The 17,258-nt window shown below is 35.0% G+C and overlaps 1 protein-coding gene across 2 annotated transcripts in view; it reads left to right on the top strand.

The window, feature by feature from the left end:
- The window catches only part of PIBF1 (progesterone immunomodulatory binding factor 1), a 103,757-nt gene that overhangs the window by 23,987 nt on the left and 62,512 nt on the right, over positions 1–17,258 (top strand). For both annotated transcript variants that reach the window (XM_066313385.1, XM_066313384.1), the window contains exons 9-10: positions 341–466; positions 4,425–4,523. In XM_066313385.1, coding sequence (XP_066169482.1) covers positions 341–466; positions 4,425–4,523 — 225 coding nt within the window. The remainder of the gene's footprint in view (positions 1–340; positions 467–4,424; positions 4,524–17,258) is intronic.

The following is a 17,258-nucleotide window of genomic DNA, read 5'->3' on the forward strand; positions in this document are numbered from 1 at the left end:
AGGAGTTAAGTGGTTACTTAATATAAGCACTTGAGTAGAGGCTGACAAAAAGTTCTGGAAGAATGTTAATGTTATGTGATTAATCAATATTAAATTACTTTGAAAAAATTAAATCTGTGTGCAAAAAACTTCTGTTTATTCACAGTTAAATATTATTTATTTCTGATTGATTTTCATTTAATGTATGTAGCAACATAGGTTGATGAAGTATTTTAAGTCATTGAGAGGTAAATGAGTAAAGATTGAAATAAAATGTAAAATCAAGAAGAACTCTTCTCTTGTAAAGCTGTACCTAAGTTTTGATATTTTGGCTAGTGCAGTATATTTTGTTTATTTACAGAGACCACCATAAAGCAGAATATGAAAGGAGACTCCATGAAGAGTTGGAACAAATAAGGTTCAAAACAAATCAAGAAATTGAGCAACTAAGAAGCACCTCAAAAGAGATGTATGAACGTGAAAACAGGTAGGTAAAGTGTAGGCCTAATAACCTAATTGGGGCAAAAATGACCAAGGACTGTTTTGTGCTTAGGTATAATCTTAGCTGACCCTTTGAGAGCTGTTCAAAATGTAAAAATTTAAGAATTTAAGTTCAGTTGTAAAACTGATGGAAGTATTGTAAAAACTAAGATGAAATTGTACAGTAGGTGTATGTTGTTTTGTTTATTATTAAATGATGGACAGCCAAAATTATCACTTCAAAAGAATTATTAAAATTCAAGTTCTGCATAAAATTTGGTGGTTTGAAGTTTGTTCAGATGTATAAGTTAATTATTATGGGATGACAATTCACCTGTTGTGCTTTAGGAGCAATCTTGAAGCTGTGCCAAGAATCCAAAGAGAAGGTGTTGACACAGAAAATAAGGCAGAAAAACCCAAAAAAAGATAAGGCTTGGGGCTGTGCAAAATAAATCTAACTGAGTTTTTTTAAAGCATTGTGATTCAAAAAAAGCATTGATTTCCTGTAAATCATTGTAAAATTCTCTTTTGGAGAAGATTCACGTAAAGACTTGCATGATGAATTTGTATGTGTGCCATCTAGTTGAATACCATGGAATTACATGCATAAGCCTTTTAGGGACTTAGGGATTTGGACCTTTGGCACTGAATTTGTTTATCTTTTTTTTTTTTTTCCCAGTTTATTGCTTTAAAATGGGAGGAGTGCTTACAGGACTGTAGATGTCCTGTAAGTGTCATGTGGAGAAGGAAATGACAGTAGTAAAAAGATATTTGTGACATCAGCATCTGTTCCTCTAATAGGTAGTTTTCTTACTGTTGGGAAAAGTGAAAAAAAGAACATGATTTCTGCTATCTTTCAGTCAATTGAAAGGTTCTAATTAAAAAACAATTACATCATTGTGTAGTTTTTCAACTGTGAGTAAAATACATGCACACACATATACATCTACACCACTTCCTGTATGCAAATCTACTTTGAATTACAAAGTATGAATTTAAACATGCACTCCTTGTGGAGATTTGACAAGCGTCTGTATATCATAAAGAAAACTACTGAAAGATATTTCATTTGTATCTGGAACTGCTTTACAGAAGTTTTGTTCTTCATTTTGAAATAATTACTTCTGAAATGCAAATCTCTTAGATTTGCCTGCATGTTTGGAAAAAAAAATGGCTTTCTAGCATATGTTCTTTCTATAAAATATTAAAAAATCCACCATAAGACAGTCTGCCTCAATGGTAAGATAAATATAACTTCAAATTGTCAGCAAAAAATTTGCAGTGAATTTGTGCAATGTGATGAGATGCTGTTTGTGGCTGAAAATGAAGTTAAGATGCTGGTTTCATCTTCCTGCTTGAAGCATGGAATGGTATTACAGCTGAGCTAATCCATTATTCAGCTGTTCATATTCTTTGCCACTTTGCCAAGCCTGATGTGCCTGATAGTTCCTTTGAATTTATTGGCGCTTATTTTACGCTTGGATGAATTAGTTCAAGAAACTGAAATGGGAGGGAGCCACTAATAAAAAGGTGATGCTTTCATGCCTTATTTTTTTGGCATCACTTTCACTTGTATGGTTGTTGTAAGCATGAGTGAATTCGAAGGGCATGTGAATGTTTGCAAGAGGTTTGATGCTGGGTTACCTCTACTCTGTTCCCACAGATGAAACACAGTTTAGGAGTTGAGCATGTGAGATGCTTTCCCTGAGCAGCGTTTCTGACATGGTTGAATCTGACTGGAATCCAGTTTGTGCACTCTAGAACAGTTTAGGCATGTGACAAGGTGCAATAAATGGCAGTTGCCAAGAGGTTTGTTTGAAAAGCTAATAAAGCTGCCTCCTCTGTCCTCATCCTTCCTTTTTTTTTTTTTTGCCCGCATGCCCATTCTTGATCCTCTAGATAATATTCCTGTCCCATTTCAGAAGGTTGCTTTCACCTGTGTGATAGGCTGGCTAGATGCCTCATGAGGCCCCAGGGTGCAGCCATTTGGGTAGGTGCTTCACATCCTCTGAAATGGCAATCACACAACTGACAACTGGCAGCATCACTGGTGTGTCTCCTGGCTCTCTAAGAGTATTTCAACAGAAGTTGTATCCTGTCTGTGATTGTGGTCTTGCTGGTTAAATAGTATCTCACTTGTATCCTTTTTCCTCCTATTGCGTTTTTCGGCTGGTTAGTTGCTCAGCTGAGTAAAATAGTTTATTCTCTTAATGACTCTCTGTATCTCTCCTGTTTAATTTTTATCCCACTTCTATGGTCTTAAGGATACAGCTCTGGAGTCCTACTCTAAGACATAATATGTTTGATCCTAATGTTGTTATCTAATAAATAAAAATTTATTGCGATGTTCCCATATTTTCGTATAAGTCAGTTTTAGAGAATCTAATCTTAAAGTCAGTCCCTGAATTTCTGCACTAAATTTCTGCATTAAATTCTGCCTAGTAACTCAATTTTTACAGAAAATTTTGTTATCTTTCTTTAATAGCCAGTTAACTGCTACATAATTCTGATGTTTATTTTTTCTGAGTCACTGTTTCCTGTTTGTATGAATTACTTCGAATTCAGAAAAGTGCCGCTGGTAACATTTATTCTAGAAAACAGTCTTTCAACCAAAAATTATATACCTTTAGTGTGACACAATGGCCTAGGTTAACATTTAAATGGACTTAATAATTTCCTGTTTCTTTTTATATTTTGACTTTTCGCTTTTATTCAAAACTTCCCTGAGGCTTTAATTTCACTTTGCCTTAGGTCAGAAAGTTGCTGTGGGAAGAGGGAAAAGAAGAAATTTCAATAGCAAGATCAAGGTTGCATCCACATTAGCAGTTCAGTTCAGATGAAGTATGTGATGTTGAAGTGAAACCCCCTAATCATTTCTGCTAGCTATGGTTTTTGCTTGCCTTGCAGCTGTGCTTGGATTTGCTCACATTTGCAGCATATGAATAGTGTTCTTTTTAGATATAACAAAATTGAAAGGAATCTTTTAAGATCATCTAATATGTTCCAAATGCTAGTGAATGTTCATCATAGAAGCAAACCAGCAGTAGAGTAAAATCCTTAAAAAGAGTCATAACACACAGATGTCTAATCCTCAACAGCCACTCTTAGCTCTGGCAAATTGGCTGATGCTGTGTTGTGCTAAGTACTGGACACAGAGTTTATATACAGTATCTAAGCGATGTTTTCCCTCAGTACAGACTTCTGCAGTGTTAATTTGTAGCCTGCTTGCAGCAGAGCAGATTATTAATAACTAATTCCCATTTTTGAATACAAATACTATGTTTTATTCTTAGTATCATGCTGCTCTCATTTGTGTTGGTGACATAATAATTGAGGTGGTCTGAACATCTTGACTGATCCTTGGTTTAAAAAAAAAAAAAGCAGTATTGACAGATTGTAACAAAATGTTAGTTTAGGACTTTACAGATCAAGAATGTTGCCAGCAATAGAACCTAGAAGGAGACACCGATGATGTGCAATAACCTCTATATCAGAGTAACTAGACAATTAGTTGTATGTGGAAGTAGGATTTCTGTGCTTACCTAAACTTTTTTTGGTCTGTCATAAAAGTTGTCAATCATCTCAGCTAGGCCAACAGCATTCCTGCAGTTATTCCCAAAGTACCAAGGAAAATTATTGGAATTTATTTAATTCCTGCGAAAAATAAGGAATTTTTATTTCGACTTTTCTAGAATAATTAGAGTTATATATATATATGTTTCCACATACAAATAGGTGATTTGATAATTGTTTTTTAGAATTTCAGAACTGGAAGCTTTACTGGTGTATATGAAAATAACCTCAAGCAAATACTCTGTAATAAATAGGTGAATAGGTAGACCCTTCTGTCATTCAATTAGTGTTGAAGAAGGTAGTATTGAAGTTCAGATCAGAAACCAGTAATTAATGAAGCAAAGCAGTCTTTTTTCTAACATTCTTAAAATCCCACTTTTTGTTTCCTTCAGAAATTTAAGAGAAGCAAGAGATAATGCTGTTGCGGAAAAAGAGAGAGCAGTTACTGCTGAAAAGGATTCTTTAAGAAAATACGATCAACTCTTAGAACAGTAAGTGTCTTTAAAAAGCATATAAAAATCTGAAGGTATAACAGTGTTTATATCTAGGCAGTGGAGGTAGGAGGAGCGACTAACTTTCTGCTTACAAAGAACAAATTGAGTTACAAACTCTTCATTTAAATGAAGTTACAGCCTTAATTCTGGTGGTAGATTTTTCCCATTATCAATGCAGTAACAAGATGAAAGTTTGGTATTTCTCTACAATCCTGTAGAGACAAGCGAACATAATCATTCATTTCATAGCAAGAATGTTGATTTTATACTGTGCAGTAGCAGTGGTCAAACTCTGAACCTATTTATGGTTTTTTTTCTTTAGATGAAAGTAGAAAATTGTCTTTTAAGATGACTTCAATTAATGGTTTTTCTGAAATTTGGATAGAGAGTAGTAGTCATGGGCATATATGTTTGCTACATAGTTCTTTTACTGCTATCTCTTCTCAGTCTTTGATACTGCATGTGTAGAATATATTGCCTATGCCAGTGTACTATTCTATTCCATGGAGAAGGAAGCTATGGTTGATTTTTGCCTGTTTACAAGCAGTCTTACTTTCATGTTCCATAACACCTTTTCCTTACTTTTTGTAAATTTAGAATATTATCTGTGGTAAATTGTGAGGTAATGTAAAACTACGGGCAGTCAGCAGAATTGTGCAGGTGAAGTTTGTCATATGTCTTTATTTTCGGTTTGATTTGTTGTTTAATACACATACCTTCTTTTTCTGAAATGTAGAGATCAGTTCATTAACTGACACTGCTACGTAGTCATCTAATCAAAGGAAGTACTAGATGAACCTTCTTTGCTCTAAATAATTTCTAATTGCAAGTAGTAATCAGTTAAAATCTTAACTTAGGAATAGCAAGAAATTTATTAAAACTTTTAATTTTTATGTATAACCCCTAAATTGCAGTGGTGATACTAACTGAAGAAATAGCATTGCCTAAAGATTGAAAAAATATGCCTAAAGATTGAAACAATAGGGGTGGTACTAGAGCAAATGGGGTGGGTTGGAGGACTTGATATGCAGTGAGTTCAAGGGGCTTGACATCAGCTTAATTCTTGTTCAGCTGAATGGGCCCAAGGGTGCTGAATGCCTTTCAGTGGTTAGAGCACATTGGAGGGGATTGGGTTCTCAAAAAGGAATTCAGTTTGCAACTCTAAGATGATAACTCCACAATGTGGAAATCAAAGCTGTTTGAGGAGGGAGGACCAGGAAATTTGGTTTGAAACTGGTCACCTGAGTGAAAATAAAATGCTAATGTGAGTCAACATAGGTTTCTTTCTAATGAGACTCCTGCCTTTCGCTGTGGTAAGATTTACTAAGACATGGGGATTTCATACATAAACTCCTCTTCAAGATCAGTCTTACATACCATAATTTGAATTTGCACTTTTACTTAAAAAAAATACTAACTTTGCAATTCTTCTATATTTGTTTTTAAATTTAAGAACCATTGAGAAAATACTTTTCTGTGCACCTATATTCCTACTCAAACAATGTGTCCTTTTTTCATATTGTTGCTTTTTTTTTGAGGAGGGAAGTTCCCATGCAATTAGAAACATAGGAATTTTGTTTGATACACTTATGCTTCTACTTTTACAGGTTTTCATTGTGATAAGCCTTCCAACTACATAAAACTCTCCTCATGTTTAAAAAAGGTTGATTAATGCTGGGTTTTGGAGTTCTAAGAAGTAGATTGTTCCTCAGAAGATTATTTTATGCTTGGGAATATGGAAAACCCATACTAGACCTTTTTGAAATGTAGGTGTCTCTTTAAAACTACCTCGCATATAACAGGTGTCAAGACCTGACTGTGACTGTCTCCACATTCCAAATTATTTATCTAAGCGAGCTGCAAAGTAACTAACTGGCATGTTAAGGTGGTATAAATACCTTAACTTGAAAGACCCCACCCAAATTCTGAATTTACTGTGGATGCACATACGACAGTTCTGTGGAACAAAGAAATTTTTTAGTATCACCAGAAACCCCTGAGATGAAAAAGGAATACCTGTGTTGTCCAGTTCTGTATATAACAGCTTGTTCTACTTTAGTAAAAACAAGGTGACTCATCGTCGTTACCACTGGTATCATAATCTGTATAAACAAACATGTTTGAAAGCTTCAGAAGTATGTGGAATGTTGACTGGCCTGAATGGTGGTTAAATAAGCCCCTGGCAAATCTTGTGATCAGAAGTGTAACTAATACCCAATTTTCTAGTCAAGTGCAGTTATTTTCATTTTTTTAAACTCATGTTTGTGATAGTTTTCTCTGAAGAGCTATTTACAAATGCCAACAAAATACCAAAGTGATAATATTCATGAAAGAGTTATATTGAAAAACGATCTGCTGTTTCAACCTTAAAGTAGACCACTGAAATTTTCTAGGGGTAGAATAAGCAGAGCAATTCTGTAACAGCTCTGTTATCTACACAGTTAAGTGCAGATGCTAAATATGTTCCAGCTCTTCCTTCTTTGAGGACTCTTGGAGTGTTATTTTCAAACTATTGGCTATTAATCTGCTACTTCTCCTTGCCAAAAGAAAAAATATTCAAGCCACCAAAATACCACCAACAAAAAAACCCCAACAACAAGAATATAGAAGTGCACTGTGGTTTGGTATTGGATTTTTTCCTGATGGTTAAATTTTCTAGTTTCCTATAAGGTGCAATGCCAAACTTAAATAGTTCCTTCTCTTAAAGTGGACTCAAAAGTCTAATGTGGAGTAAATTCATACTAGAGCACTTCCCCTACAGGAACCATCTCTTGCCTTGGATTGTTGACTTCCTTAAAAGTCAAATTCCTTACATTTCTTCTAAAAGGTATATATCTTTTTCCAGGACTCAGCTATATCAGTGGAAACTGATTTAAAAATTCTAGAATTATTTGGAACACAAGAGAAATTCATAAAAAACCTTTTTCTTAGTGAAAAAAATTTTGTGCTCTTCTACAGCTAATTGCTGCTCACATCATATACTTGAGATTTTTCTTTTCCTGTTTTTGTAATGATAAAAGTGAGAAGCGTAGAATAACAATGAGAAACAAAATAGGTATGCAGTGAACAGAAAATGAGTATTCAAGGAAATTGTGTTACTGTAATGCCTCTAATGCTATTCCTTCAACTTTGCAGTAGACACTATTAATAAAAACCCTTCGTTTTGTAAAAGCTAGTTTAAATTCCTGCCTCTTTCCATTAGGCAATAGGATATTTTCAATTATGTACTTTTTTCTTATTTGAATAAATACAGATGCACAGATGTTGAATTTTAAACCATGTTTCTGTAGTTGTGTTAAGTCAGAATGATGACTACAGAAATCATATAGAGCCTTAGGTTTGTTCTATAAAGATGTCAAAGTATTTTGTACTATTATTATTTCAGCATTTCTGGGTTGGTGTACATGGCTCAGTTTTTAAAATTATGAAATATATAATGGATGATCTGCTACAGGTAAAATACCTGTAGGAGTATTTCTGTTGTTTCTACTTGGAAATGCTTTTCTCAAATTAAAAACAAATTAGAATAAGAGTCATTGACATTTCACAACATTGGTCTCTTCTTCATAGGTTAAGAGAAGTATGCAAAAAGTTGTTTGCATGTTCATGTTTACAGATTTATTGCTTTTCTTTGCAGTCAGCTGCAAGCTGACTGTACAACTTAAAGACTTATTTTAGTCTCTCCATAGTCTTTTTAATTTGAATTCTTTTTATCCCTATTATTTTTTTTGCTCTTCATAATTGCAATACAATTTAGAATTAATCAGATGCTATCTGATGCTAGTCATCTGTCTTAAACTTTTTAGGTGATGGAGAGGGGATCAATTCTGTTCGTCAAATGTGTTTTTAAATAAAATGAAATTAAGATCCCTGTATTGCACATAAGCCTAGAGGGCTGTCTTAGGTGAGAAGATAATTGGATAAATTTCCTGAATAAATAAATGTTAGAATGCATTTAGAAGCTGTGTGGAGCATGCAGGAATCTCATAATTAGATTTTCATTTACTACATTATACTTTCATTGTTAACAGAAACATTGAAACTAATTATTTTCCCCTTCTGTTAACATATTTTTATAATCTGGATGTTGCTGACTGCAGTGACAGGATTCTAATATTTAAATTACTAACTCAGTGGATATATGTGCTGGAGTTACTACTCATATTTAAATATTATCTCTTCAAGAACATTTGTATCAAATGAAGATTTCAATAATGAATTTTTAAAAATCTATACTGAAGACTACTGTCCAAAATAGTTCTTACACAGGAGCTGTCATCCTCCTGTGGTAAAATCTACTGTCAGAACTTCTTGGTCCCTACACATGGCTGCTAACTTTGTATACGAAGAGCTGTGTAGGTCTTGAAAATCACTACCACTTTAAATCTTCAGTTTCAATTAACTTTGTTAGTGCTTTCCAAAATGCTTTTTGTTAGAATTATTTGCTGCTCCTCTATTCATTTATGACTTCTATCATATGATGCGTAATTTTTAACACTTAGAATTTCTGTTAGAATAAAGCCAAGCCCTTCAATGGCATTATTGGACCTTGTTTAGATTTCAGTCCCAGGCAAAGTAACTATGGCATGTTTCCCATGAAACTACCTTCATCTTGTTCCCCTGCTGAGAAAGTTAAAAACGAGGTACAAGTATAAAAGGATAGAATTCATGAATGTCATGGAAATTGCTGAAAGACACCCGCTTGGAAATTCTGAATCAATGTCAAGAAGTCAAAGAACCAAAAGAATAATATGATGGAGAAGCAAAGAAAAAGCCCATTTCCCATGTAACTAAGTCTAGTTTGTTTCCGAGGTGTAGAAGCAGCGCTGAAATCCATTACAGAAAAAGTCTGTGTATCTTATATTTCTACTGAAATTACTAGGGAGGCTCCTACTCTCTTCCTTTTCTTCTGAGGAAATGTTTATTTGACCTTTACATCTTAATAGATAATTCTAGGATGCATTTTAATAAACAGAAGGGGAAAACTATTTAACTAATTTGATGAAAGAGCTGAATAATAGCATTGGGAAGACTGCACATTTGCTAATGCTTGTCTAGTTGTTTTTGGTTGTTAGATTCCTAATCAGGATCTTAAATTTTTACATTCTTAACTAAGATAGTATTCTTGCAGAATGAATGTTTTGAGCCCTGTAACCAGTCACTTCATAACTGTAACTGTCTTGATGCTGAAGGATTATCTACATCAAGACTCATAGGAATGCTAAGTTAGTCCGATGTTTGACCTTTCTGAGCTGCATTACATCTGGAACACAGGCTTTGAAGTTTGTTCTCTTACTGTGCAAGGAATGTGTAATGATTATATTTATAGCTCTAAAAATCTTTTATTTCAGTTGCTCTTGCCCCAGCTCATAAGAAACAGTTCTCATGAAATATTTTCAGCCTCTGAGAGATGCTTTGGAAAAGTTGTAGTATCAACATATCATTATATCATCAAGATTTTCCATAAGCCTTGTCATTTTCATTTTACCTTTTATTTCCTACTAGAAAAAAATGTTTTAGTATTAAAAAACTATAATTAAAAGAGGCAAATTGTTAAGATGTTGCAATGGCTATTCTGAGTACCTAAGAAACTACTTACTTACTCCAGAATCCTTAGGATATATTTGCTAGCCTAGAAAGGTTGAAATATATCATGTCTTTTGAGAACAAATTCAAAAGCTTATATATATTTCTTAAATTATTGGGTTGAAATTTCCACTGCAGTCCATGATTTTGCCATGGTGGTTAGTATTCCTCACACCCATTTTTGTGACTCACTGCACCCAGCTTCTCACTGATGGTGAGCACTGCCAGGATGAACAAGTTGGTGTCCTTTGTAAGTCCTTACCAAATCATGTTTCAGGTACTAAATTTTACATGGGTTCAAGACAAGACTAGAAAGGTCAAGATAAATTTGAGAATCCCTTTACAGGTAGGAAACACATCACCTTTCAGGAAATGCTTGAGTGAGAAGCAGTTGAACACTAGTGGCAGAGAATTAGGGAGAAATACAGATTATGAAGAAGTTTTTCTTGCTTTTCTCAAAACACAGTTGGCTGCAGTTGGAGCCAGCTTTCTCAGGCTACGTATGCCTTTTGTGTGATACGCTACAGCCGTTCTATGTAGAACAGGAGCTATGAAACACAAGGGAACTTCCCAGCCTTTTTACTACATGTACTTTGGATCCCTTTGAAAAGGGGACATTACGCTGGATGTAATGACAAGATAAATATGAAAGCTTTTATCTGAAGAAATTGCTAATCTGGATTTTTTTGTATTTTTTCAAAGATTGTTACATACATCAGGTTATCTATGCAAATAATGTTTGTTTTTGGAGTGTTTCTGACCATCTGGGCTTGAAGGACTAAACGTATGTGTGAAGTCCTTACCAGCATTAAGTAACCCAAATCATTAACACTTCAATGGCACATGAGAAAAGAATCTGTTTACGGGAAACTCACAAATATATGTTTTTTAGAATACAGAAGAAAAACAGGTCACAAATAACAACATGACCATAAATATAGCTAGGGAATGTTAATTGAATATGTTTATGTAAACAGTGTATTATAATACCCGTTCAAAGGCTAAATTCTTCAAAGCAAGAATATTGTATTTTCTTTGTGTCTGTACAAAAATTTTGATCTTCAAATTATGGCTATTTGTGTAATATTATATTTAAGACTAATAAAACCACAAAAGTTTTCTTTTAATAGTAGTTATCTTTTTGTAATTCTCAGTCTGTGGTTGCTCCCTAGAAAAGGAGTTCGAATCATTCTGATTACTTCTGGGAAAAGGTTGTGATGCTATACGCATTTTCAGATAGCAAACTTTGGAAGAACAGTGTCCAATAGGTGCTTTTGTGGTGTGAGAAGGAAGTTATAGTTTTGTGGTGTTAAAACCTCATCATAAACTGAAATATTGGACATGAAGACTTAAGATTGATGACTGAGAGCTTTGAGCTAAATGTTGGCTACAGTTTGTCTTCTGCAGAATCACACTGGAATTGTTGAGAAAACACTAAATTATAAGTGAAGAAAGCATTAGGCTGGTCATCATTTCCATGGTGGTGACACCCATTTCATGTGAGTAACTCATACAAACAGGAAAAATGGTGAGATATGCTTCTGAAATAGAGGATAGGTAGTTAATTTGTAAATGAACAAATGAAGAACTGTGAATAAATGAAAGACTGTCATTACCAGGTTCATGCACAGGCACCCAGAATAGTGTCCATCAGTGAGCCAAGGTAGTTTCATGCCATAAACTACAAGGAGCTGTTTGCATTAGACATTAATCCATCCAGCATTGAGTATGCCTAGTTAATCACATCAAGGACTTCCCAAAAGAGAGTGATGTATGATATTAATGTGTAGTGCTCATGACTGGTGAGTCCACTGTTCACAGCTGATGGAACAACCATGCAAGTCCTTGGCAGCTGTTTTGTTGCTTTCTCTGTTCATGAGATTGGCTTGTCTGGTGACCAGTGCCTTGATGAGGAAAGAACAGAAAGACCAGGACTGGAGGGGCTGATTTCCCTTTCGTATGTTTCTAGATAAGATTGCCTCAAGAATGTATCCCGGACTTTGTCACGGTTGACTCAGGGTGTTGTTTATATTCAGGGACACCAGTAGATTTTTTTTTTTTTTGAAACGGTATGTATTCAGTGCTGAAATATTTCATCACATACTGGATAGTGAGTAGGCCATGTCCTTCAGTTTACCGAGTGCAAAGCTATTTAGATAATTTGTTCAGCTGTTTGTGTTTCTAGGTGAATGATCGATGTAAAGGCATGGTTGTGTCTACTTGTATGACTGTGTGGGTAACTGTGAGTATATTCTGTGAAACCAGCAAAATGAATGTGCAACTCATGTTCAAGACATGGTTAGCGAGAGCTAATGGTTCAAGAGCTTCCTAAGGAATAACATGATCTGGGTAGCTGTAGGGTGGCAGCGTGCGATATCAGAACATTTTTACCAAACATCATTTAGCTATAGTGACACTTGGCTGTGATTATGACATTTGAGTCATGAGGTTACCAAGAACTTTTTACCAAGGTACTTTTGAACTATTTATGGTATCAGTGAGGGGAAGCTGGTTTAGATTAAAAAAAAAAAAAAAAAAAAAAAAAAAAAAACCAAACAAAGAAACAGCCCACCAAAAAGCAAGACCAATAGGCTTTCCAGTAGGAGATGGGAACATTTGTCCTGAATGGGCCTCCAAGGGGTACACAGTGTGAAAGTGGATATGCTGGTCTGCTCCAGAGGGTGGCTGCTGGTGATTAGGGACAGGATTTGTAGCTCTGTGGGAGGAGTGTGATGAGAGGCAGTAAGGACACAGAACTTGGGGACTAAATAAACCCAACCAAGATGGAATAGAGAGGTGCATATGAAACACTAAATCAAGGGGCTTCACAGCTAGCAGTAAAGGGCTCTTTTAGTTCTTACCCTTGAGCAGAATCCATAAAGATAATGTTCATTGTCTGTACTGCCAACCCTTTCTTGTGAGCCCTGTATAGTACTAGGTTTTGTACTAGCAAAGAAACAAATGCCAAGTCAAGGCATTGCTGCACAGACCATCCTGCTGACTCATCAAGCATGGAGAAGGTACAGACTCTGTGGGTGCTCTGTGTGAGTGTGCCCCTTTGAGGTACTCCAGCAGCGAAAAACATTGCCTTTATACAGCTTCATACCTATGGAATAAACAAATTTGAGAAACTTTCTCTTAAGAGGAAGTAAAATTTTTCCATCAAGTGGCAGTATAGTTGTAGGAATAAATGTAACTAGAAATAGGCTCCTTTGAGATGAATCTTGGGCACTACATAAAATGCTTATACCTGACAGGCACTTAGTCTTTATGTGAAATGCTGGATTTCATAATACACATGTAAAGTGTATATACTTGTATTTAAAAGCTAATTTGTACATCTCTTCTGAAATTTAAACATTGGATATGTTGTCAGAATGCTGCAGCTCTTGGCTAACATTTTAATATGAATACTACTGCATGTGTATGTATATAATCTAGTGTAAGCTTTGATGTGAAACTTGTCATCTGGAATTGTTTTCATAGATATTTTAATTGTTTAGTGGAAAGTGTTGCCATGGATAAACAGATATAGAAGTGCATTGATTCATGCCTTCTGAAATTTTGCTTAATGTTTGCTCTGATTTTTCTAAGATCTTTAGCGTTTCCATTCCAGAAATATAATCTAGATCATAGTTTTAAAATGCTTCAAAAAGCTAAGTCTTCCAGTTTTACCTTGGGTACATTGCTGGGGTCACTAGAATTGGTTGTGAGTTATAAAGAGTGGAAGAAATTGTCCCACTCAGAATGGGAAGAGGGAAAGGTTTTATTTGTGCAAAATGGTACTGTAAGTAGATGAAGATAATTAGAAACCATAGTTCCTCCTTTGTCTTTATAAACTGCTCGCTTCAGGTAACTCCTGAATCTCTGGGTACACTCATCATAGAGGGTTTCTCTGAATGGTAAAGGGCAACCAAAGTGTGATTAATGAAAATCCTGTGACCCCGTGAAATGCCCTGTATTAGATGGAATGGAGCCTTGACTGGTAACTCATTTCAGTAATTTTTAGACCTAAAACCAGGTGAGGAAATACTGTGGTTTGTTGTCTGTTGCATGTTCCTCTAGAACATTTTTGGTTTTACAGTTACTTTATAGAAGCCAGTGAGGCCGGGTTTTTTTCGTTTTAGGTTTGTCCTTTATGACACTGTTCCCAGTCACAAGTTGTGAAACCTGGGTCTAATTTTCTGTGTCAGAGTTGGTTTTTTCTCTTTTCAAAGTACTCTATATGCACAGATAAATGGGGTGCATTTTAGGCTTATTTTCTCCGTGCCAGATGACTACTTCTTTTCAAAGAAAATAAACTTTTTTAAATAATGCATTTGCTGCAAGTAGTTGTACTACTGAAATGCGCAGATCTGCAAAAGTAGTTGGCATGCTCCAAGTTAGAAAAGAGCTAGCTACCTTGTGGTTATTTCTTTGCCTGCCAGGGCTGTCCTCCCACCCTGCATTTTCTTACTTTGTAAAATAATCACATCTTCCTTTTGTCCTTTGTTTCAAATGGTTATCTATTTATACTGAAAAAGTGTATTAAACAGTTTTCATTTAACTATTAGAGTAAGAAAAAATTCAGCATCTTTTTTATTGCTAAATTGATATCTTTTGGCAGAATTATTAATTATTTTTGAAGACAGTTTTACATTTATCTTTGTAAGTCTCTTTTGTTATGCTAGCTGTCTAAATCTTTCATAAACTTCAGTTAAAAGAACATATTTTCCGTGATTATTTTAAAATATAATGTTTACTGGAAGGGAAGTCTAGTGAATTCCCACAGATGAAGTGTGAGTGTATTTCTCCCACTTGTAAATGAGTTCTTATTTCCTACAGTATGTCTTCTGGTACCACAATGAGTCATTTTCAGCATGTTTTAGTTTAGCTTCTAAAACATTGAAAAACTTGGCAGATACATGCAAATGAATGTTACATCTAGTTTTAGAAACTGCTTCCAAAGAGTATTTCACTAAAATGAAGACTTTGAATAGACCTTTCAGAATGCAGAAGTGTGTTGTGTGATAAGCCTGGAGTCATTTGCAGAGGTCTTTTGGTTTGGGTTGTTTGTGATTGGAGATTTTTTCCTCACCTGTAGCAGGTTTTGGTTTAACCATTGTGTAAAATAGGGAGAATACTTATGTGAAAAAGCCTTAAAGTTTACACACAGTGTATTGTTAATTGGATAATTCAGCCATATAAGTCAATACCTTTCCATCAATGTGTTCATTGAATTTTGCATATTTTCATGCTATTTTATTTTTAAAATTTTCAATTTTATAACTTTTTCAAAATTAATACAGTGTCACCTCTGCTTTAATGTGATTTAATGTATTAATGATTATATATGCCATGCCCTACTTAAATGTATTTCCTGATGCTACCTTGACAGTTCAACTATTAGAAAAAAACTCAAGCATAAGTGGTTTGTATGATTAAAAGGGACTGAGGAGTTATGGTAGTGGAGTGTGAGTGGGAGGAAAATGGGGGAGACCAGCCATGTTTAGATTCAAACAAAAAAAAACACCAAAACAAACAAAGAAAACAACAACAACAAACCCTACTCCAAACAAACAAAATCCCCAGTGCAAAAAGACCAGTGTTCAATCCAGTGAGAAAGTTATATCTATTGTTGTAAAGAATATTTTATATTTTAACTTAATTGTCCTGGCTTCCTGGCATCTGGAATATTTAATATAAGGGGACTTTAGCTACTTTGCTCACATGTCAGACCTATGCTTAGATACATGCACATTTCTGCAGTCTGGATTTGAATACCACTCTAAATATTTTCCAGTTGTTGGCAACGTTTGTATTGTCACTTATGGCATGGATAACTTTGCAGCTCTCTGGTTATTCTATTCCAGCTTTAACTATATATGTTGTCCATGATGCAACACCATATTATCAGTAAGGTCTTACTCTAATTATCACCCTTAAAAATTTCTGTAGCTTTTTACTAGACTCAGAAGACAATGGGGAAAACATATAAAGCTTGGATCAGTAAGTGCTTAATTAAAAGATTTCCTGGAATCCCTTTTCCCTTAGTTATGTGGTGTAAAATTTAAAGGAAACCTGTTTCAAAACTCTTCTCTACCTGCCCGCCAGACTGGTCCTAAATATGGTAAATTTTCATCAAGGACAAAATCAGAAAAAGGAGGGCAAGACGTTACTTTAAGGGATTGAGAATCTTAATTGTTTACCTGTTAAAAGCATTTTTCTCCTTCCACTATGTCTACATTGTGAAACTTGCAGAGGATTGATGATAGGCAAAAGAGAAATGGAAATAAAGATGAGAGGTTGGGAAGGGAATAGTGTAAATAAAAGAAGAGAGAAAAAACATCAGTCACGAAAGCTTCACGGAGTGTGATGCATCTGTAAAATATATGATGCAGTTTCCCACTCTTTCTCTTTGGAAGAGTAGTCTAAGCCGGGCAAAGACAAAACAGTTGCATGAAGGGATTGGGTAAGTGGAAGTCACTGTGTTGGGATTGGTGGGAGAGTCCATTTCTTTGTTTCTGCTCATCAAGTTACCTTTGTACAGCTATTTGTAGAGATGGAAATTGTGAACCTAATTGATGGTAACTGATACATGAATTTTGTTCACTACAAGGTGAACATTTCCTTGCAGTTCTAACACTGAAAACTTTTGAATAATATATTCTGGCATCTCAGTTTTCTTCATACCAGTGTTTCGGAATTTTGTGGGTTTCTCAAAGCATTTTTAAAATGTAACATACTGTTAGACTTTGGATGAGTTCAAACATTAATTTCTGACCAAAATAAGTAAAATGCAGCATGGATTTTAGTATTTACTGTGGCTGTCATCAGTCTTTTCTAATTTAAAATGCCTCTGCTGGGATGGAATCATGTCTGTAAGGTACCTGTTTCTTTCCATTGACTTATAAAAAAGGGAGTCTGCACAACAGGCTCAGGTGTAGGAAACTGCATCACAAACAGCAGAAGCTATACAGCTCAAGTCCCACATGGATTTTCTGAGTAAAAGGAGTTCAGCATAGTCTCTTTTCAGAAATTCATTGGTTTTGGAGCATTTATGATTTACCATCAGTCTTACTCAGTCCTCCTCCAATGCAGAATCATCAAGCCTTTGAGCATTTCTCAAAGGCTGATCATAAAATATAATGTTTTCATTATGAAGCC

The sequence above is a fragment of the Sylvia atricapilla genome, chromosome 2 (assembly GCF_009819655.1).
Source record: "Sylvia atricapilla isolate bSylAtr1 chromosome 2, bSylAtr1.pri, whole genome shotgun sequence".
In the NCBI taxonomy this organism is placed as follows: Eukaryota; Metazoa; Chordata; class Aves; order Passeriformes; family Sylviidae; genus Sylvia; species Sylvia atricapilla.